General features: G+C 31.6%; 2 protein-coding genes across 8 annotated transcripts in view; one reads left to right on the top strand and one right to left on the bottom strand.

Annotated features, from left to right (window-relative positions):
• Positions 1-597: 597 nt before the first annotated feature.
• Positions 598-15,001, bottom strand: LOC148598857 (uncharacterized). 3 transcript variants are annotated; one of them, XM_088561981.1, is made up of 5 exons: positions 14,915-15,001; positions 5,358-5,477; positions 3,029-3,154; positions 2,679-2,860; positions 598-1,449 (listed from the first exon to the last, which is right to left on the bottom strand). In XM_088561981.1, exons 2-5 carry the CDS (start codon positions 5,475-5,477, stop codon positions 633-635), a joined length of 1,245 nt encoding a protein of 414 aa, XP_088418107.1. In that variant the 5' UTR covers positions 14,915-15,001; the 3' UTR covers positions 598-632. The 3 variants fall into 3 exon arrangements, with proteins under 3 accessions (XP_088418107.1, XP_088418106.1, XP_088418108.1); XM_088561980.1 differs by lacking the exon at positions 14,915-15,001 and adding an exon at positions 7,941-8,041; XM_088561982.1 differs by lacking the exon at positions 14,915-15,001 and adding an exon at positions 7,791-7,812.
• Positions 3,388-21,881, top strand: part of LOC148598855 (uncharacterized) — a 45,934-nt gene continuing 27,440 nt past the window's right edge. For 2 of the 5 annotated variants that reach the window (XM_088561976.1, XM_088561974.1), the window contains exons 1-2: positions 8,247-8,303; positions 16,047-17,259. In XM_088561976.1, coding sequence (XP_088418102.1) covers positions 8,301-8,303; positions 16,047-17,259 — 1,216 coding nt within the window. In that variant the 5' untranslated portion in view covers positions 8,247-8,300. The other 3 variants (XM_088561979.1, XM_088561977.1, XM_088561978.1) reach the window with 3 other exon arrangements.

Raw genomic sequence — 21,881 nt, 5'->3', positions numbered from 1 at the left:
TAGGAAGAATGTGTTAAAAATTTCCAAAAGATTTGATAAGTTTTTTTCATGTTTTTGTAAATGAGCTAGAATTAGCCGACACCACTAACTGTGTGGTACCATTATACAACCAAAATTTGATTGTGGTCAAAAATAAAAAGTGGCATCTTTTTGAGCACCCTGTTAGAAATTGCAGATATAACTTAAAATCCTGACCTTGACCATTGGCATTTCTACCAATCACATTGATGCACTTACATCCCTCTACTCTGAATTATTAAACAAACTGTCCACTAATATGTTTTAATTGGATGGATAAAAGCACACTATAGAGAGCTCTATGCCAGGAAAGAAAAGGGTAGAGTAAGACAACCTAGCCTGAAACATGTCAAATTACATGTAAATGTGTCATGTTATATCAGTATTGTAATCTTTTGTGTTTTAATGTGTAAATTTTATTTTTTCCTAATTAACACGATCTCTAACATTTATTTCACGATAGTTAATTGCTGCAATTTGTTAAATGTTTATTTCATCTTGCCTGCAAAGAAGCAAAAATTAAATAACTTGTTGCTTTTTACTTTTGATGTATGCAAGTCTGATTAAAACTTAACGACAAAGGCTGAAACAATAATTTTATTCATTTGATCAAGTTAAAATTCCAGGTCAAAATCAGTCTCATTCAGTTCTCCAACTTTAAACAAACAGCTCTGATCATACATAGGTACTTGTCCTGTCTTGTTTTGGATATTAATCTGATATCTGGATTGGGGAGACATCATTGTTTTCTCATTGCTATCACTGGTCTTGTATGAATAATTACTTGTGTTAATTTGATATTCAGGAAAATTGGTAGTTTTACTAATGACACACTGATCTACAAGACTAAGTTTTGAGACTGCTCCTGAATTTTTAAAGTGATGGCAAATTTCATTACTATCGGTAGTTTCAGAGTCCTGGTTTTCTTGTGAAAACATAAAATCATAGTTTTCTCCTGAACCAGGATGTATAAAAAAATTTTCATTATTTTCACTTTCTTCACTTGATGACTCCCCACCATCTTCTACAAACTTCCCCCATTTTGAGCTAGTTGTTACAGTTTTGCTTGTTTTTTGTATTCCTTTTGATACACTTTGAACTTTTCTTTTTTTTTCTTCCCAAGCATCAGCTGATCTATGACCTATGAGTTCATGTGAACTCACTACATTTTGTTGGTCATGTGAGAAATGATTGTTCTTCAAAATTGTGTTAACAAGAACAGTGTTGTTTATCCTAGAACTGCTATGGAAAGATTCTTTTACAGGTAAAATATTTTGTCTTTCTTGAACATTAGGGTTGTTCTGTTCATCTGGCATGAAGTTGCCATACTCAAATAATTGTTCATTTCCAGTAGGACTTTCTTGGTTACACTTTCTTGAACTAGACTTTCCCTTCAGCAAGTTCCCAATGCTTTCTTCTGTGCATCTTTTTCTGGAAAAGGAAAAAGACCTAACTTTAAAATTTACCTTCTTATCACCATGCACAGTAACATTCTGTTTAAGAAGCACTACAGCTAAGAATCATGCTAAATGTGATACTTAGTTTGAAAGGCTACATATTTTTACTTTTGATATTCTGTTTAAAATGCTTAAGTAAACAGAAAATAATATGCAGCTTTTCATAGAAACCTTGTTGTTAAAAGATAAAAATTATATAGAATGCACCGTAGAATTCAAAATTAAGGCAGATACTAGTAACTCAGTAAATCAGACCAAAATACAATGGAAACACTTATATTTTCAATGTGAATTAGCTCATAACAGCAGCCAGATTAAAATAAATACTTATACATTTCATCACATAGACCTATGAAGCAACTAGATAACAAATATGAAAATGTGTAACCTTCTTTGGGGTGTATCACATTTTACAGAATTTGCATGATTCTTACAAAGACTGCTACTTAAATGTCAAAACCACCATTACCACTGTAGTGTAAGATGTAATTTTGTGATTAATTTTCAAATAAATAATGACAGTTACTGACCATATTTGTGCCACATTATATCACAATAAATAAATTTCAAAAGGATCCTTGCATTATATTTTTACGGCTGTCCGACGGTTTTCGTTGCCATTGATTAACCACTTTCGCTTACAATCAGATTTGTTTTCAAAAAGCGACCCTTACAGCACATGCGTGGATTAAGGTCACCAGAAGTCACATACCGGGGTACATGTAAATTTATTTAGGTTGATTCTTTGTCTTGCAAGACAATAAATATATAGACACCTATTTCACGTACATGTATTTAACACATTTTATTTGTGGATATTGAATGAAATTAGACAGGAAAAGTACAATTTAGTAGAAATAATTCAAAGTTGAGGCATATTTCAACAGAAACAAAAAATTACAAAAATGACAGCTAAATTGCAGCTTAAAGAAATTAAAAAAATTGAACATAATGAAATTCGTTTGAAATGAAAAGAAAAATGTTATTATTGATAACGGTAGAATTTCTGAAAGTTCAAACAACAAACCAAGAATTTGTTCAGGAAGGACAAAAGATATAGACGGGTAACACAATTCATTTGTTCATTAAATCCCTGGTTTATGGTACTTTTTCAGATACAATCATTGTGAAGCAAAAATATTGGGAAAATGTCACTGAGATTACTACCTGAGTAGTCATATGCAAATAAAAAAACTTCAAAACCTTTTCTTAGATTTTCTATTGACGTCATCAAATCTGTTCCTGTTTGTTGTGTATAATTCTTCATCTTCAGAGTTATCTCCCCTATCATCTTCAGCATCAACATATTGAGACCATTTATTTGGCTGAGACTGTGTATGGACAGGTGCTTGGTATATATCTCTGTCATTTGATTCCTCCTGTGGCTGAAATCAATGCAAAAGGTATACAATCCTTTGCTACAAATTTAAACCAAACCAAGAAAAAATCATATGTTTTAATTCAACCACAATACATTTTACCTATTGCAAGGGTAATAAAATCAATTATTCGAATGAATTAAAATGGAAGAAAAGAAAAAAATAAGTTTTTACCTGGTCATATTCCTCCTCTGGACTTTCCTCAATCTCAGCTGCACTATAAATTACTTGCTCAGCTCTCAGTATATTTAGTTTCTGTACATGTTGTCGACAGTCATAGCCAGATCCTTGTCCATATACCTATAATGTACGTAAAAAAGCATATACTGTACTAGAAAAAAAAATTAAAGATACATCTGAGATTTTTTTACCTATATTTATGGTAAAAGTGTCCTAAACTAACAGTTTTTAAAGAAATTTAACCATTTAGGAAATGTAATGAAACATATTTTTTTTTCATTTTGAAGGATGACAAAAATAAGATACTATTTGAATATGGAATGAATAAGTTCAAAAATTACTCATCAACCAACTACTCTGGCAGAAGCCTAGGTAAGAAGTAGTAATAGGATAATAAATTGGAAAGACTAAAATAACCAAATCATGATCATGAGTGCCAAAGAACGCCTAGATTTTAGGAGTGAAATTTTTATGCGTTTTTTATGTCTTGGCACCAGTGATAATATTTTGGTTATTCACCAAAACCAATTGATTATCCTATTTAATACATAGATTTTCTCCATTATTCATTGCTTTTTTTCAACATGAATTTTAAATTTTGTGAATGGCAGATTAATATTTGTGTTGTGACACTTTGGCGGGAGAAAGTGTGAGAGTGAAATTAACAAATGTATTTCACAGTGTGAATTATCATACTGAAATTTATTACACTGGGAACATTCAATAAACACTGCTATCTATATAATAAATGTATTGATTTGGGTTTATATTTCATGGAATGGTGTAAACACTATTACCAAAGTTAAAGGGAACAGTAATTCAGAGAAATATTAAATTATACTAGAAAAGAATTTGTAACTTTTAACAGCATCACATTTCCCCACAGAAAGATATTTCATTCAAACTGGCAACACTCCTGTGCATTGCTAAAGATCAACAGTATTCAACCATAGGTTCCATTATAAGAAACCATATAAAAACATGTCCTGGCCACCACAATCACCTGACATTAACATCATTGAAAATCTTTAGTTATATTTTAAAAGAAATTACAGTGTCCAAAAGGGAGAATAAATTTAAATGCTGACCTTTGTTGTGAGGTTGCAAACATTTAAAAACCTTTTTTTTTAATTAATAACTGCATACCAGGAGGTAAAACATTTGAAGAAATGGAACAGATATTCAAGAATGCTGCAACCAAATTTCCAAAATCATCACCATTTTAAAGGAAAAGTATGTCAAAAAACAATTACAAACAAAACTTGGGAAATATACTGTACTGTTCAAATTTCAGAAAATGTAGAAAAAAAAGATAGAAAATTATAAGGGAGGTAACTGACATTTTGTATCCACAGTGTTGGTTTTAGAATTTGCTTACAGACGTGGTTCTACATAATTCAGACCTGTTAAATTGACAGTATTTGTCAATCATACAACACGGGTCACTACAAATACAAAAACTCCAGTGTCAGTTACTATCTGTGTCCTGTTTCTTATATGTGCATAATCATTGATCTCAAAGTGTAGGTCAAGATATGAAACTAACTTCACAGTGTCTGAAGTATCCTTTATCTCAAGTTCTTTAGGGTAGATGTGATGTATAAAAGCACCAAAACTAGGATTGTTTAACGATAATATGTCATCTATATAGCGGAGAATGAGATTAAAGGATCTAGCTAAACAATTTTCCTCAGATCCTGGATCAGATCAGCTATAAAGTCAGTCTCATGAGAGTGTAGGAATAGGTCAGCAAGTAGAGGAAACAATTTGTTCCTATTGGAATGCCGAAAATGTGTTGAACAATGCATCCACCACACTGAAGAAAAAAGAAACCAGCATTTTGAAAACTTATTCTGTATATTTGGAACATAATTTGGAATTGTTTTTTACAAAGTATGAGGAATCTCTACAAAGAACTACATATCTGCATCTGGGTGTACAATTTTTTTTGGAGTAACAACGATGTATAATGTTTTTGAGATGAGATTTTAACTGTGTATGGGGAATAAAAATATCGAGTAAAAAAAAAATCATAGGTTTTCATGCTATTGTATTCTGATATTAATCTTGAATTGAGGGTTTAAGAAAGAGAAAAAAAATACTTGAAAATCTTTCAGATAGAAAAAAAGGGAGGGGCATTCAGTCTCATAAAGGGTCCTGTTCTCATATACATATGGCTTCATGTGGCTAAGTTGACAAATACTTCTAGTATTAATATGTACATCCTTAGCCATGATTGAGACTGCATGATTTAAGTAGAAGTTTGTTTAAAATCATTTTAAACTTTTTTTCACAATCCAAGTCAAATGTTTCCACAGTATACCTTTTTGATGGACTGTTTTTCCCCACACATTTTACAGTTCCATTTTTTCGATTTCTTGACTTGATGAACTTGGAAGGTTTGACACTGGTAACACTGGAGAACGTTAAACTCTTGGGGCATCTAAAATACGTAGGGAATGCAATCAATATTGGAAAGAAAGATGTATTGTTTTGAATATTTTTAAATTAAGTAAACATTGGACATGTTTCAAATGTTACCTACCAGATGTTCAACAAGAAATATGTGAACCAGTGCCCACTAGAGATGCTCTCATACCACAAGCATAATTAAATTTATTCTGAATTTCCTCTGACTCTGCATTACCCTCCTTTTTTATATTTTAATTTTGATATGTCAGGAAATTCAGACTGCAACCATGCCTGCAATGGCCTAAGCCTCAAGACACTCTCACATACCTGCCAACTCTGAAAATCCCTAGGACAGGCAGACAACCATCTTGCACTACAGGGCCTTTTTAGTTGACCAAGTGTTTTGTGACAATATACATGAATGTGATGTAATAAAATACATAGCATTTAGTAAGCCCCTTTTTGTGGTGGTTTGCTCCAAACCTTATCAAAATTCTGAAATTTAAATACTCTTAAAAAAAACAACTGAAAAACATGTTCTTTGTTATTCATATTGTTTTTGCTATGAAGATTAGGTAGATTTCCATCTTTTATGAATAGTTTCACTTCATTTGTTTTTGGTGCTTTTTACAGCTTGCTTCATGGTATGGGTTTTGCCTATCATTGAGGCTAGAAACCACTAATTCCACTTCCCATAGGCTTCTATGCTAATTTGACAATATTCAATGGCTTCTCTGGACTTTACCTTAACTTTAACCTGCAGAGGACTATATATCAGCATGATTCTACATATGTCAGCTCACAATCCTCAGAATGGCATGTGGGGTTAGCAGACTTGCAGTGCAGGACTGGTCACCTGAAGTGAAGGGTCTATAAATAGCATGGGAAATCCCAGTGTTTTCATAAGATAGGGGTATATTTAGGAACCATTATGGAGATTAGGCTTCACATCACAAGAAGCAAAATGCACCTACAAAATGTACAGAAGTGTTTTTCCTTTCAGAAACTGTTTAAATTTTTTAAATAAGATGAGAACTTTTTTCACAGCACTATGAGGAACAGGGGTAATTTCTGCGTAGGACTATTTTTGCGTACATTCCAAATGCTCATTGGTTGAATTGGTGGTCTGTAACCTTGAAGACCGAAGGGTGACCTGTAGAAGTTTGTATGTTGCTTGGTATTTGGAGTATGACTGTTTCATTGGCAATCATGCTACATCTATTTTTTTTTATTTTTTAAGCAGAGGACGCTCACCTTACATATTATTTTGGTTTTTTTATGTTCTTTGTTGTGTGTGTCTGTTTCCCCTGTCTGGTCTTTGTCCATGGATTACATTCTTTTGATTTCCACTAGAATCTTGGTTCCATTGATTACCGGTACTCTTTATAACCATTTTCACATTTTCTAATGTTTAAAAATTTTGTCAGCAACATTCCTACATTGTATAATTCAGTCATTATAGTTGTGGCATATATTGAAAATGGCTGAACATTGGTTTTGGAAATTTCATCTGTTAGAAGACCATGCATAAGTCAATTAATTAAGTCAAGTGTTTATCTACATCTCTACATACCACGAGGTACCATGTTTCAGGAAATGTAACAAATATTCAAGATTGCTGCTGCCAAAATTCCAAAAATCATCACTAATTTATTTGAATAGTATTTGCTATAACTATTGTAAACACGTTTGGCAAATATACTGTTGAAAAAACAGAAAATGTAAAGAGTGTTTGAAAATTATAAGGCAGATAACTGACTTCATGAATTAAACAAACCCGTGTAATTTTACGTGGTTCTACACAAATCGACATTGTTTGTCAGATAAATTGTGCAGTAGAAAATCAATCATTAACAAATGATTGGCTGTCCCATAAATTGGTGAAAGATCCAATTGGGATCCATTTTTTACTTGTCAATCATCTCTGATCTGCTGATTGTTTACCTGTCAAAAACTTTCCCTAACCTGCTAAGACAGCAATTGCATGTAATATATTTTGTCTGATTTTTTTTAGGTTTGAATTCAGGGTTTTCAGAGTAGATCAACTTTACAAAATCAGTATTCGACCTTAAATTTTGCATTAGTGGGACAAGAGGTCAAAGTGTGGGAGTGGGCAGGTACATTGTATGCTCTCAGAAAATTGATTATGCCACCCCCTCCAACCATATCAATCAAAAAAGCTTGAACATATCCACTTAGTTGGTAAATAAGAAGTAATATTTAGTGCAATGTGACCCTTAGGGTTAGCTGAGGTATAGTGGGTTAACCCCACTACATTGGTCAAAATATTAAGCCTCCAATAAAAATTCAGAAACACTGATAGGCATGTTTTGTTTTCACACACCTAAAAATATATAAACTGGAAAACAGGTTTAAGTATTTTCTATATATGGCTGTTGTTGAACTTGACAAAGGTCGGTATACCCACTCTCCCATTTTTAGAGATTAAACTCATGTTAAAAAATAAATTTCATGTGTAAGAGTGGTTCTTTACCCTTATTATTCAGCAAAACAGAAATTGAGAAAGCCACACCAACACCAAGTAAAGTCAATAGCTAGGACATTGAAATTTCCCGCCAAATGGGGGGAAATTCCCATTGTGGTAGGGATCCTTATACCATAAACAAGAAAATTTGATACTCTATAGGTTTCTCATAATTTTTATTTGGTTATTAAGTAGAAGTGCTATAAGAGTTTTAAAGTAGTCAAACATCCATAAAACGGCAATATGAAGCATTTTATGGTCTGAGATGGGTTTTCCCACATAAGAAATGAAGGATCCTTTAGCCTCAATTTAGACCAGGAAGTTGTTTTCTGCTAAAGATGGAGGAATGTTGATTTTACATTCCAATAGATGGTATTTATCCAATTATGCTTTACTATCTTGCTCTAAGCAAAATTTAACTGTGTAATAACTGACTGTGTCGCAAATTGGAGGCTAAATTTGGTTTAAAAGCTGGGAAGTCTGAAGACAATTTAAATGAAACAAAGCTTTAATAATAATATTGCAAGCTTGTCCATTCATACTTCAGTTTAGAATAGAAGGCTATGTTGAGGTACATGTAGATCCTCAAAGAGATAAAGGTATTGATTTAACATTATATGAGGTAGGTGGAACCTGTAAGAGAATGAAGTTGCATATATACTAGATATATAAAAATCTTCTTTCCCCTCGTCTTGAGTCGAGACTTGACGTCTTAACGCTTTTTCTAGACATCTGTTGGTGGTTCTTGTCACTTCTTGGTGCTTCTTAATTGTTATTGTAATTAGTGAGAGTGGATTGCTGAAGCCATTTTCTTCTCAAATTTATGTTCAGTTAGAAAAAATTTGTTTGCACAAGCCCGAAATTTTTTTTTTCTGCAGCAGCTGGAGTTAATTTTTTTTTATTTGAAAAGCTAGATTGTGAAGTAATAGGGGGAAATATTGAAACACATTTTTTTCTGTCCATGGCTGAATGAAAAAATAATTGCTCAAATTTGGAATAATTAAATTTTTTTCAAAGTTATCCCTCAGTATAAAAATGGTTGCATGGTGCCTTAGTGTTCAATATTAATTCTCTAAACAGGTGTATATTAAAAATTGCTTTAAGTATCAAGTTTAGTGGATCCAAAGGGCATACAGCTTAATCACTATTTTGTTTAAAATCCCTTTGATCTTGCTATACAATCATTTTCTATCTCACAGGCACACCAGTCGAGTGAGAATGAAAGTTATCGCTAGTTATCGCTGTGCCCTCATGTGACATACAAGCAACAGTGTAGGAATATTTAACAACCCAAATAACCAAATACTGTGGTGTCATCCCGGTTTGCCCACTTTTAATTGAAGGTTTATATAGACATAGGGGATTGCGTTGTTTTAACAATTAAAGTTTGTTTCTGAAATGTAGATATAATTTTACATGCAAATTTATGATCAACTATTAAATTAAGAGCAATATGCATTTTTTTCTTTCCTTCTCATAATCAATTCTGTATATCCCTTAGACAGAGGTTACAAGTACAAACTCAGTGTAGGATTAAACAATAAAGATAAAAAAACATACAAATATAAATGAATAAATAAAAAAAAGAAAAAAAATGTTAATAACAGATGTGCATTATATATGCACTATCTTACTATACAGTACTAGGCAGTAAGAGAAAAAAATAATATATATAGCACCATGTCTTGCTGACATCATCATATGCAAGCAGTCGATGTAACCAAATGTTTCTCAGCATTAAATTTTATTCGTCTGCAGCGCATACGAAGTGTATAACACAAGGTTCGAAATCAAAATCATCAAGATTCATAGGTCTCCCCCCAGCAAGAATCAAATATAGCAACTTTCAGTCGAAATAACTTAGTTCAACTTACGAATGTAAAGGGAAGTCATGTAAAAAAGGCACTCGCAATAAGTCGCCGGAAATAAAATCATTTTTTACATAAGTGGAGTCTTAATCAAAAATATCAATTGTAAATTATGAATTTGTACTTCATCATTCATTTTGTAGTATATTATACTGTAACTAAATATTTTTTTTATTATTTTTTATTATATTTGCATATTGATGTCTGAAAAATTGAAAGTTTAATTTTCAAATTAAAAAAATAATTAAATTTGACAATTAAAATATTTTCTGAAATATAAAAAAAGAAGCCATTAAGTTTTCACTTATTACATGAACATGAAAAGGGGCCATATCTACCAGAACATTTGGAAGACAAATGAAAAGTGGGATTAAGAATTTTTTCTTTAGTATAGACTGTCTGGTAGCATACTGTAAAATTATATATATTATATTGGATATGCGCTTCTTTCCTTTTTCTACATTTTTATACATCAAAAGAAGACACGGTGAAAGCAATTTTTGCTTACAAATACATACAGAAACATACATTTTTATATATGTATGACACATAGTGGGGTATTTTAATACAGACTATACAACTTCATGGTTAGTGAACCCTTTGTATTTATTTTGTTTATACAACTGATTGATAATTGGGGTAATTCAAAGTGGGCAAAGCAGGATTAAACCAGTACTGGTTTGCAATATAATGATAATGATTAAATACAGTTACTTAATTTATTAGAATGAATAAATGCCAAAATTATCCCACAAATTTTAAATGTGACCATCATAGTTCACCAAATTTTTTCAAATTATTTGTATCAAAGCTGCACAACATGTGACGTCAAGTAGCACTCTGCTGACAAAAAGTCCTGAAAGGAAACTTTACAGCGCTTATATAACTTACATATTTAGGTCAGGAAAACTTAAAATAAAAGAAAACTAATACTATGCACTTCAGCAAAACAGTGATCAACAAATTCTTTAATATTTTTTTCAACTTGCGGAGTTTCTTTTGCCATCTCATTGAAAAAATATTAAATAATCTAATAATATTGTACATCAATGAAAAGATAAATTAATGTAGTTTTTGAATATCATTTTTTTTTCTAAGAAATCTGTTATTTTGCATTAAAAATGTGGGGGTGGGGATTAAAAATTTAATAACTCAACCAAAAGCCCTTAAAAATAGTGGCATTTTAGTGCATTTTCATTGATAAAGAAATAAGGACACATCACGAGAATATTACAATGTATACCTAAATATTCTATAATAAGTAAGAAACAAATTAAACAAAATTGTCCTTGATTCAATCTGCAACAATAGTGTTGCAAAATGAGCTTGAAGTTGGGAATTTTCACACATTGAACTACTAAATATACTTAATTACTGAGTAATTAATTGGCAATAGCAGAAAACTTTAACATTATTTCACTAAGATATGTATGAGTTTCAAAAAACTACATTAGTTTGTCTTTCCTTTGATATATACCATCTTAAGGCCCATAAAAGTTTTAAAAACCTTAGCCATCCGTGTACTTTAAGCAAGACACTTGAACATTTGATAAAAGTGGAGAAATTTAAGGAAGTATTTTAGATTATCCAACTTTTAATTTTATCAATGATATAAGAAGGAAACTGGATTTGTTGATTTACACTGTAATCAAGATAGACTGAGAGACTTTTTCATGATAAATAGTTTGCTAAAGATAGTGGCTTTTTCCTGATACATAATATTTGGCAACAAAAAAATTGTCGACCAATCATTTTCTTTTTAAAAACTGATACTATTCATCTTGCTGGTCAGTTAACTGTTTTATATTTATATTTACATTATTTGAGGTCCACAAGGGGAGGTACATTGTAAACATACCTACCGCTTGAATCTCACTAATCACTTCAACTTTTTCCATTATACTTGACATATTTAAAGAAGTAATGTTCAAGATTTCTCAGGACAAATGACATCTTACAGTTGCATACCATTGCAAAGCTTGGAAAAAAAACAATATGCAAATGGTACGACGATTGTTGAAGTTTTTCAAGAAATTGTCTTGAATAAATAATAATGAAAACCCACATTTTTACCATTTATGCTAACTGACAGCATGGAGGCCAATTACACATGTAAATAATATTCATACACTTTTGTAGTAAAATAAAAAAAGTGATTTTAAAGTACACATTCTCAGCTTTATTTTGATTACTTTTGATCAACATACACACAAATTATGCTTTTACAATGCATAGATCTAGGTACAGTGTGTATTTTGTACCACATATAGGGGTCGGCCATTTGACCCATGAGTGGTAGTGAAGGTCTCAGTATCGTATTAATTTTCCCATAGACTTCTATAGTGAAGTGCATATTTTTAGGATTTTTTAAAAATATGTAAATTGATTCGATAAAACTTTCACTTATGTAGCATTTCTAAGGACATGTGAAAAAATAATTTCCTGCAAATAGGGTGAGTCCATGAAGATCGGACAGAAAAGTAGTCATGAACTATAAATAGCCATTTTCCCTACTATCTCTTTCGTTTTGCACTCACCAAACCAACCTTTTCAGTGGAACATTTTTATGATATTATGTTAGATTTTCTCTTTAAAAAGTTCTTCATCTTCCAGTGTGATGTTTGCTCTATTTTATAAGTCATTGTTCATATCTTTTGACAAAACATTAGTTTGTAGAGAGGCAAAAAGAAAATGCACTATATTTTTATAGCATCCATGTTTTGACGTACACCCGCTCAGGGATATGCAATACGATACTGGTACCTATTACTAATAAACATTTCAATATAATCATAAAAGTTTTTGTTTGTCTGCTAGAGTATTCATTTTCATACTGAAAATTCAGAATATCATTGCCCTGCTGCAAACATGAGTTTTCTATTAAAATTTTTATATAGGTACCCTATTCCAGGCATAAGACTAATATCTCAATGTTAGCCAGAAAATATTACTTTTGATAAAAAGCTGCTGCATTAGTCAAACTAAGCAAATTTGTGGTTTATTCTGACATGGTAGATACATGAGCTGTACTATGAGTTCCAAATCATTATTCAATCCCCACTTGTGAGTTCCATATATGGAAATATTAATATCCGAACCTCCTTTTTTGTCTGTAACTCAAGGGAGCCTCTTGTTTAAAGTAAGTATATGTACCGGTACAACCAACTGTTTTAAACTATAGATATGGTCATTTCGATTATAATAAATCCAGAAAAAAGTATACCAATATCATAGTTTTAAAAAAATATAGCTTTTCATATGCAGAAAATACAGATTTTAAGCCATTTTGGTACCCCAGGCAGATACAAATGGACCTCAATATAACAGGAAAAGGATTTTTTCTTTAAAACAGATAGTTATAATGCAAGAAAAATAGTTTACTAGTGTAAATATTATAATAACAATTGTATGCTTTAGATACTTTTTGAAAAAATTCAGTTTTTATATGAAAAAACACCATTATTTTTCTTGCCGCATTAGAATCTGTCCTTTTGAACCACTAAAAAAAGTCCACTAAAATATTGGCTGTTGACTTTTGTGACATTTCTGTGTTTAAATCAACCACACAGTTATATGGCAACTCATTTTAGCTATTTATTTGATAGAAAAACAAAAAATTAAAAAAATATTCATTTTTTCATAAATGAAGAGGCAATGTATGGAAAATGACTATTTTCAAGTCTTAACCACATACTTAAAATGTGTTGTAATTTGAAAACTATCCTTTATGCAGGAGTATTACTTGCTTTAGGTTACCTGAATATAGATATGCTCATCATAAATAGTAAAGATAATAATTTTATTGAACTGATATCCTACAAATTCATGAAAACAAAATGCATTTCCAAATTTGGTAAAGATTAACCATAAATGCAAAAAACCAGAGCTACCATAAAAAATAAGGTTCAAAATTTGACTAATTCATCTTAAAAGTGTTACCTGCATTGGGGTACTACTTTTTCAGCTGGTAAAGACCACTTGCTGAATATCAAACTTTACTTGAAAAACTGGCTTACTAGGTCTCAGTATCGTATTAATTTTCCCATAGACTTCTATAGTGAAGTGCATATTTTTAGGATTTTTTAAAAAATATGTAAATTGATTCAATAAAACTTTCACTTATGTAGCATTTCTAAGGACATGTGAAAAAATAATTTCCCGCAAAGAAAATAGGATGAGTCAACGAAGATCGAACAGAAAAGTAGTCATGAACTATAAATAGCCATTTTCCCTACTATCTCTTTCGTTTTGCACTCACCAAACCAACCTTTTCAGTGGAACATTTTTATGATATTATGTTAGATTTTCTCTTAAAAAAGTTCTTCATCTTCCAGTGTGATGTTTGCTCTATTTTATAAGTCATTGTTCATATCTTTTGACAAAACATTAGTTTGTAGAGAGGCAAAAAGAAAATGCACTATATTTTTATAGCATCCATGTTTTGATGTACACCCACTCAGGGATATGCAATACGATACTGGTACCTGAAACCTGAGGTTCACAAGGGGAGATAATTATACCTACAGGTTGAGATTTGTGAGCACAACCTTTCTAGATCAGGGAAAGACTAAACTGTGTTTTAAATTTTGAAAATCAAGGGGAGATAATTATACCTATGAGTGATGGTTTGTCCTTTTGTAAATATACTATTATATTATACATATATTAAGAAGTTTAGTTATGTTACAGGTGTAAGATTAATTACCAGATTCAACGAGATATTTTGATTTAGATTATTTTTATTCTCGGTATTTCACATTTCATGCATTATTAAAATACATGTACATCAATGTCTATGGAATTCCTTTTTTTCTATTGTGCCTAGCCTAACCATTTAATTGCCATTTTAGCTCAAGCACTGTTACAATCTAGACTGTTTCCCCATTATTGTTAAGTAAAATGTTTCTGAAAAACAGAAGTTTCCCTACCTACCTCCCCAATTTTTCTCTTGCTGGTAGCAGGAAACAAGACTTATCTTTTTTGGCCTTGAAGATAGTGACAACCTGTACTAAACATTTCCTCATGTTTATATGTTTATAACATATTCATTGTTCAGCTTTCTTGTGATATAATGTAAAAAGTAGGTTTTTTTTTTTAATTCAGCCTTAAAGTTACCTTGTTTCTATCTGCCTTCACCTGTGTGGTTTATTCAAGCTAGACTAAAAAAATATTGTTTGATTCCCATTTTCCAGAAAAAAATTCCTACAACAAAAAATGTATTGCCATTTCATAAAACAGGCTTTTATTATTTACTTTTCTTTTTAATTGTAATTTGTTTGTGAAAGAATCATGGCATTCTGGAAGTGCTAAAGACATAAGTAAAAAGGTGTAGTTACCTGATAACCTTTAATATAAAACATTGTACATGTAATTGGGGTGCTGAAAATGTTTATTAGTCTTACCTTACCTGGTTTTATCTGTAACACTTAGTGTTACATTACACAAGTCGATCCATTAATATATACAAAGATTTCCACTTAATTGCATAGCATTTTCGAGAACCAAATTATTTTCCATCTCCTCTGTTAAAAATTCCTCTTAATAGCATAGGTCTAAACAGACATTCCTGTTTATTGCATAATTTTTTTTTTCCAAAATGTTATAAAAAATGACTTTTCTGGTCTTAATGATGTATTTTTAACAATTACTCAGTTAAAAGGTGTAGCTAATTCATCTGTTTGATATTATGTTATTATAGTAAAATTTGTCAAAAAGCCATATAACTTTATTATTTTGTTTGTAATTTCATTATTTTGGTTTAACCAATGCCCTGGAGTTGTTTATATAGGAGAATCAAACCATTACACCACACCAACATTCCTGATAATAGCTTATTTCTATGATTTGCATCTTTTTTTTCTGACAAATTAGGTATGCTAGTAAGAGGAATCTACTGTATATACATGTATACAATGTAGTTGTTTTTAATTATTATCAAGCGCGGATCCAAGGACGGGTGTGCCGGACGTACACCCCGTTAGAATTGAAAAAAAATTTTTTTTTTTTGCATAAATTCTTGATTTTTCACAAATTTTACCCACAAAATTTTCTTAAATTCTATTTACACCCCCTAACCTGAGGTCCTGTATCCGCCTCTGCTTATGTTCATCAAACTACAAAAAAAATGTATATAATGAGCACTTTGATCCTTCAATATAAGGAAGTAACATTTTTGATAAGGGAAGCAAAATCACTGAAATTGTTGCACAAATATCATTAATATTTTTTACATGTATTTATATTTTAGATATTGAGGGCTGTTGTTCATGAGAACAAATCCTATCAACAACATATAGTATTACCCAGCCATGTTCATGTAGCCACTACACATTCTACAATGGAAAACAACATACCTGGACAGAGAACAACTCTATCTATCAATGAGGCCTTTTGTTTTTTGGACTCAGCTGAGTACAAAATTCACGAGTCTACTGCTCCACACGAAGCCCCACTCCTGAAAAGAGCAGTAAGTGAATCTGGAATAATTGCCAAAAATTTAGCAAACAACAAATTACGAGAGACTTTGTGCGTCGATAGAATTGAAGAGAATGGAACACGCTGTAATGGACATGTAAAGGATGGATATTCAGATGTCAATAGTAACATTGAAATGAAAATAGACAGTGGTATCAACTCCATGTTAGCCAGTGATGTAAATGAAGGTGTAACTGATCAATTACACTCAAAAAAAGGTTCTGTTGATGGTACTAAGACCATAAGTTCTTGCGAAATTGTATCAAATGTTGAAACAAAAGATATTAAAGTGCACAAAAAGGATATTGTGGAAGAAAGTGGGAATAAGTCAGAAAACACAAATTTAAAAGGAGATGATCAGACTTTAGGTTGTGATAACAATTTTTTGGTTGTGCCTAATATTGAAGATGATGGAGATTCAGGTTGTAGCGATAGTGAAAGGTTGTCTTCAGACACACATGAAAGGTCATGTGCTGAGGTCATTTCTTTAGAAACAGTAAATGATGACATTGAAAATAATGCAGGTGATAAGAGTGTAGTGAGAAATGGAGTCCTTCAATTAAACTTGAATGATGAAAATAATTGTAACGATGATAAAACTGAGAAGAGTGATTTTAAATCAACAGAAGAAAAAGTTGAATATGAGAATCAAAATGATGAGGTTGTAAAGATGCGACCAAAGTCTATAACCTCACCAACCCGTAGGCAAAGGACAACTGAAATTGTCAGTGATGCTTTTGGTTTTCTGAAAGAGATTGAAGCCGGAGAGGAAATTGGTAGAAGAAGCAGTGGATACAAATCTTCAAACTTTTCAGATGAGGTGGCCATTTTAAGGAACAGTGCTATTGAAAAGTTAACTAATGGGGAAATAAGTTCAAGGCCTACAAAACCATCGGAACCAAAAAAGAAACAGTCTCTAAAACGCCAAAAAAGTCATCGAGATGATGATGATGAAAAATCAGAAGACTCTTCTGACGAAGATACAGGTATAGAATACTAATAATATATTACACATAGCACCAGTTATAGAGGTTAACATAGGTCTTGACTGATTTCCATTGGGGATGATGGCATTTTGAGCAAATATCTTTTTCATGGAAGAGGTTACACGTATTTTAAATCAAAGTACTGAGGTTTATATAACAGTAACATTTATACCACAGTTGGCACAAAGGATGGTTTGGTTTGGTTTTTGAGGTAGTGGTCAAAATGGGCCTATGACAACCTTTTATGAAACTAAATATAAGATGCAATAAAGGGCCATCTTTGGTCCACATTTTAAGAAAAAGATAAATCTGAAGTAAATTAAAATGACATGAAGTTATATACATGTACAATGTACATGTACACGTATATACAGTATGCATTTTTAAATAAACTAAGAAGCCTCAATATTCTAATCTTAAGAACCAGTAATATTTTTGTATAAACTTGGTCACTATAAATGGAGGAAATATAGACAGAATTACTGACAATTGACACTGTGAATTAGTTTTCTCAGCATTACTGGCAATTGACACTGTGAATTAGTTTTCTAAGTACTTTCATATGTATGACCCAGTCACTTGAAACATATCTTCCTTAATTGTTAGGTCAGTGAGAAACTAAGACAACTATAATTAGCATTGAATGATGTCGCCTTCATAGTAATATGCGTGACTATTTTCTTACTTCTACTTTTAAATGTTTTGTTTTTGGAAGTCTTAAGAGCTGTAAGTAAACATGTACATTTTGAACTGTTTATTAACAGTTTCTGATGAGTTCAGATCAGAATCAGCCAATACATGTACATCTAGAACACTCAAGCATGTCAAATTTCCAAAACCTTGGCCTAAAAAATTGAAACCCATGACATAATTAATAAACAATCAGTAGAAGCTAATACAACTTTTGTAAGTACTAGTCTTTGGGAGCATCAGGTAGGTGGCATGCTGAATACATGTACATGTATGAAGTGGATTTCTAAAACTTTCCTCAAACACTTTATATTTTTTACGTAACTATTTATTATAATGTACATGTATTTACAGTAGTAGATTGATTGTGTTTGATTGGAATGATGACGTTCGAAAGGCAAAAAAATTTTCATGAGAGTTTCAAATGCATGTACATGTATTTAGGTATTTCTATCACATGTACTTGTATGTACAAAAACTTGAATCACCATATTAATACATGAACATGTTTGTATTTGAATATACCGTAACTGTGCAATCATTATTATTTGGATGCAACATTTTTATTTTGCCATTGTAAAATCTTTATTACATGTAGAATTTTGCCTGTCAGAGTTTGTGAAAACTGAAATTCCCCAGGTGGTCCATCATAGATTTTCTGTGTATAATAAAGAGGGACTTGTAGCAAATCTATTCAGTAAATTTGAACCTCAGTGAGTGCTAATTGAACCTTCACACCTGACATGACTAATTGATATCACTATTTTGTGTGTAGAAGAGTAATCAAGGGAACCAAGGTTCTAGCGGAAATCAAAAGAAAGTAATCCAGGGACAAAGACCAAACATGGAAAACGGACAAACACAACACAGAATATAAAGTAACTAAAACATACACTACGGCTAACGACCATTTTGACGATTCCCTTTTCCCACGGTGGGGGTGGGCAGTGGTGGACACCCTTGCACACGTTCCTACCGGCCCACGGTGGACACGTGGTTGGTCGCGGTCCACGTTGCCCACGCATTTTGATTTAATGTTAATCAAGTGTTACTTGTTGGATTAGAATATTTTCAGAAATACCGAATAGTTCAACATATCTTATCTGAATTTGGAAACAACAACTAATCTTTAAGATGAATTCTGAGAAAAATACTTTAACGACCATGTGATGGAAAAAGTGCAACCTCCTTTTCCTTATAATATTTAAAATTCTTAGAGAAAATCAGCTAAGATCGGATGTGCAGCCCCTTTGAAAGATGAATCTATTTTCAACAGCCTCCCTTTTTACGGCACTGCATTATTTTACTTTGAATTTCTCACGGTGGCTAAAGGTGCTGGTGTTCTATCTCGGACCTTTGATTGACAGGTAATCAAATAAACAAAATGTCAAGGGTGTGGTTTTAAGTGAAGATGCAGTAACGTTGATTGACAGGGAATAAATTATAGAAATATTGAGGGTGTGGTTTAAAGTATTGTGAAATGAAACTGGACAGTTAACCGGCGCGTATTAGCTAACGACACTTACATGTACCTTGGAAGACGTATTCATGTAGGTGATTTTATCATGATTAGACCTTCGTGCACGTGTGTACTAAGATTGAGGAGTAATTATTTTTTTACTTTTTTTTGGTCATCAACCGTAAAGAAAATAAACGAGATATACGATGAGTGCAACCTTCATGAAATTCGAAAATAAAATCGAAACGACTGTGGGCTGGTGTTACGAATTTTAAATATGTTAAAATTTGAATAATACTCTCTACTATGATTAATTTAATACGTATCCATTTCAATAACTACAGGTAAAAATTTTCAAACTTACTTTTGTCCCGTATTAGTATTGAAATATATTGGAGATTTTCGGAAAAAAAGGCCTACTAAGTCGGCACACCAGTGTAAATAAAGATTAGTTTAATTTATTCTATACATAGTTAGTCGTAAAATTCATACTAGAGGAATTTTTTTTTATCAGATTATATATATCTGGGGGATTCTAACACTATTTTTTATGGGATTTTTAAGGGCGAAATTTTGATTTAAAAATATAATTTTGGATGTCCCTAATACGCTTCTGTAATCATAAAACATTAAATTCGGTTTCTTTTTATTCCTTAATCTAAATATTATTACCGGTAAACGATTCCTTCTCGTTAATTAGCAGTTAATCCACCACTTCCTGTAGATTCAAGGTTCAAGATTCAAGATTTTATTTAGAAAAGCTCAGGCACAGTGTGCAACATGAGCAAACAAACGTTACAACATACAACATATCAAACATACAAAGACAAAGACAAAGTGACATATATATATGGAAGTAAAGAAACATAGCGGACAGGAATAAATTACTTCTAGGCAAAAAGTTTTCCGAGTCTTTTCAAAAATAAAGATACATTTTTCAAAAGATTAGTGTGACACAAAGAGAACATATCCGCCATTTTGACAATACTACAGTTTTGCACATAATAATTTGGGATATATTTATTTCGTAATGTTATTATTTCTTGGTTGTTACAAACAAAAAGGTAGTGTTATTCGTCACCAACAACATCTAACGAACATTTTGTACATTTTCTATTTTCTCTATCTATGTGATACCAACGTCCAGTTTCAACAGGTATACGAAAATTACTAAGTCGAAACTTCGTAATGTAAATTCTATGTTTTTGTTCAAGTCTTAATAAGTATGGTTCTATGCAAAATTCTTGTTTAAATAAAGAGTAAAAATATCCTCTTGATGATACACTTATTTGTGAACACCAATGTTGTACAAATTGATCTATCAAAATCTGTTTTATATGAAACTTGATCATTTTAACCTCAACTTGCATCTGGTATCCAAATATAAAGCTTAGTCCTGCATTGTCGAAAATAGATTCAATATTCTTAACAAACATAATCTGACTTTGACCTCTTATACAAGTTATATAATAATCTATAAATCTTGGATGACAACTTTTCTGTGGACATCAATATGCTCCAAAAACATAATGCTCTACATTTTATACTGATGTCCAGGGGGTATCTACTCGTCTCTCCATAAACCAAAAAATTTGGAGTAGATATTCTCACACCCAAAATTCTTTTCAAAAATTGTAAATGTACTTTTTCTATATTATCGTTCTTCCCAGTCCCCCAAATTTCACTTCCGTAAAGTAAAATAGGGGCTACTAAAGAGTCAAAAAATTTTAACTGTAAATCAATTGGCAAATTAAGATTTCTGATCTTATAATAGACTGCATATAAAGCCTTTTGAGCTTGCTCTACTAACTTCTTTTTGGTGTGAACGAAATTACAATTATATTGAAATAAAATTCCCAAGTAGGAGTAGCAGTCTATATATTCTAGATCATGACCGTCAAACAATAATGGTGCTGCAGGACGAAACTTTCTCTTAGAAAAAATAACAACTTTTGTTTTACTTCGAGTTTCCATAGTTTACAATACTCATTGAACACATTTAAAACTTTTTGCATGCTATCATACGTTTCTGAAAACAGTAATGTATCGTCAGCGTATAACAAAAGAAACATCTTCATAAACTCATCTATATGCTGGGCCAAAAGATCATCTATAGTTTGTAAAGATGAAACATCATGATTATCAAAAAAGCTTTCCAAATCATTCAGGAAAATTGAAAAAAGAAAGGGAGACAAATTTTCTCCTTGGCGAACGCCTATAGAACAATTAAAGAAATCAGAGCATTCGCCATCTTTTCTAACACATGATTTTACGTTTTGGTACATATTTTTTATAACAGAGAAACACTTTCCATTTATACCAGACCTTAACATTTTTGTCCACAATCCACTTCTGCTGACTTTATCAAAAGCTTTGCTAAAATCGACAAATGTACAAAACAGCTTCTTTTTATGTAAAAAATAAAGTTCTATAAATGAGTTTAAAATGAAAATATTATAAAGTCGAATGGTTC

The sequence above is a fragment of the Perna viridis genome, chromosome 14 (genome assembly GCF_037379345.1).
Source record: "Perna viridis isolate PV_CMFRI_1.1 ecotype Kerala chromosome 14, ASM3737934v1, whole genome shotgun sequence".
Lineage (NCBI taxonomy): Eukaryota > Metazoa > Mollusca > Bivalvia > Mytilida > Mytilidae > Perna > Perna viridis.
The sequence above is the reverse complement of the archived record's forward strand: the minus strand, read 5'-3'. Positions and strand labels throughout refer to the sequence as shown.

What these genes read in the sequence shown, in the direction of transcription:
- LOC148598857 (XM_088561981.1), bottom strand. Translation starts at nt 5,477, where the DNA reads ATGCCCCAAGAGTTTAACGTTCTCCAGTGTTACCAGTGTCAAACCTTC. An exon ending in CAGAGGAGGAATATGACCAG is followed by an intron (nt 2,861 to 3,028) that starts GTAAAAACTTAT and finishes CATTGATTTCAG; the next exon opens with CCACAGGAGGAATCAAATGA. An exon ending in AATAGAAAATCTAAGAAAAG is followed by an intron (nt 1,450 to 2,678) that starts GTTTTGAAGTTT and finishes TTCCTTTTCCAG; the next exon opens with AAAAAGATGCACAGAAGAAA.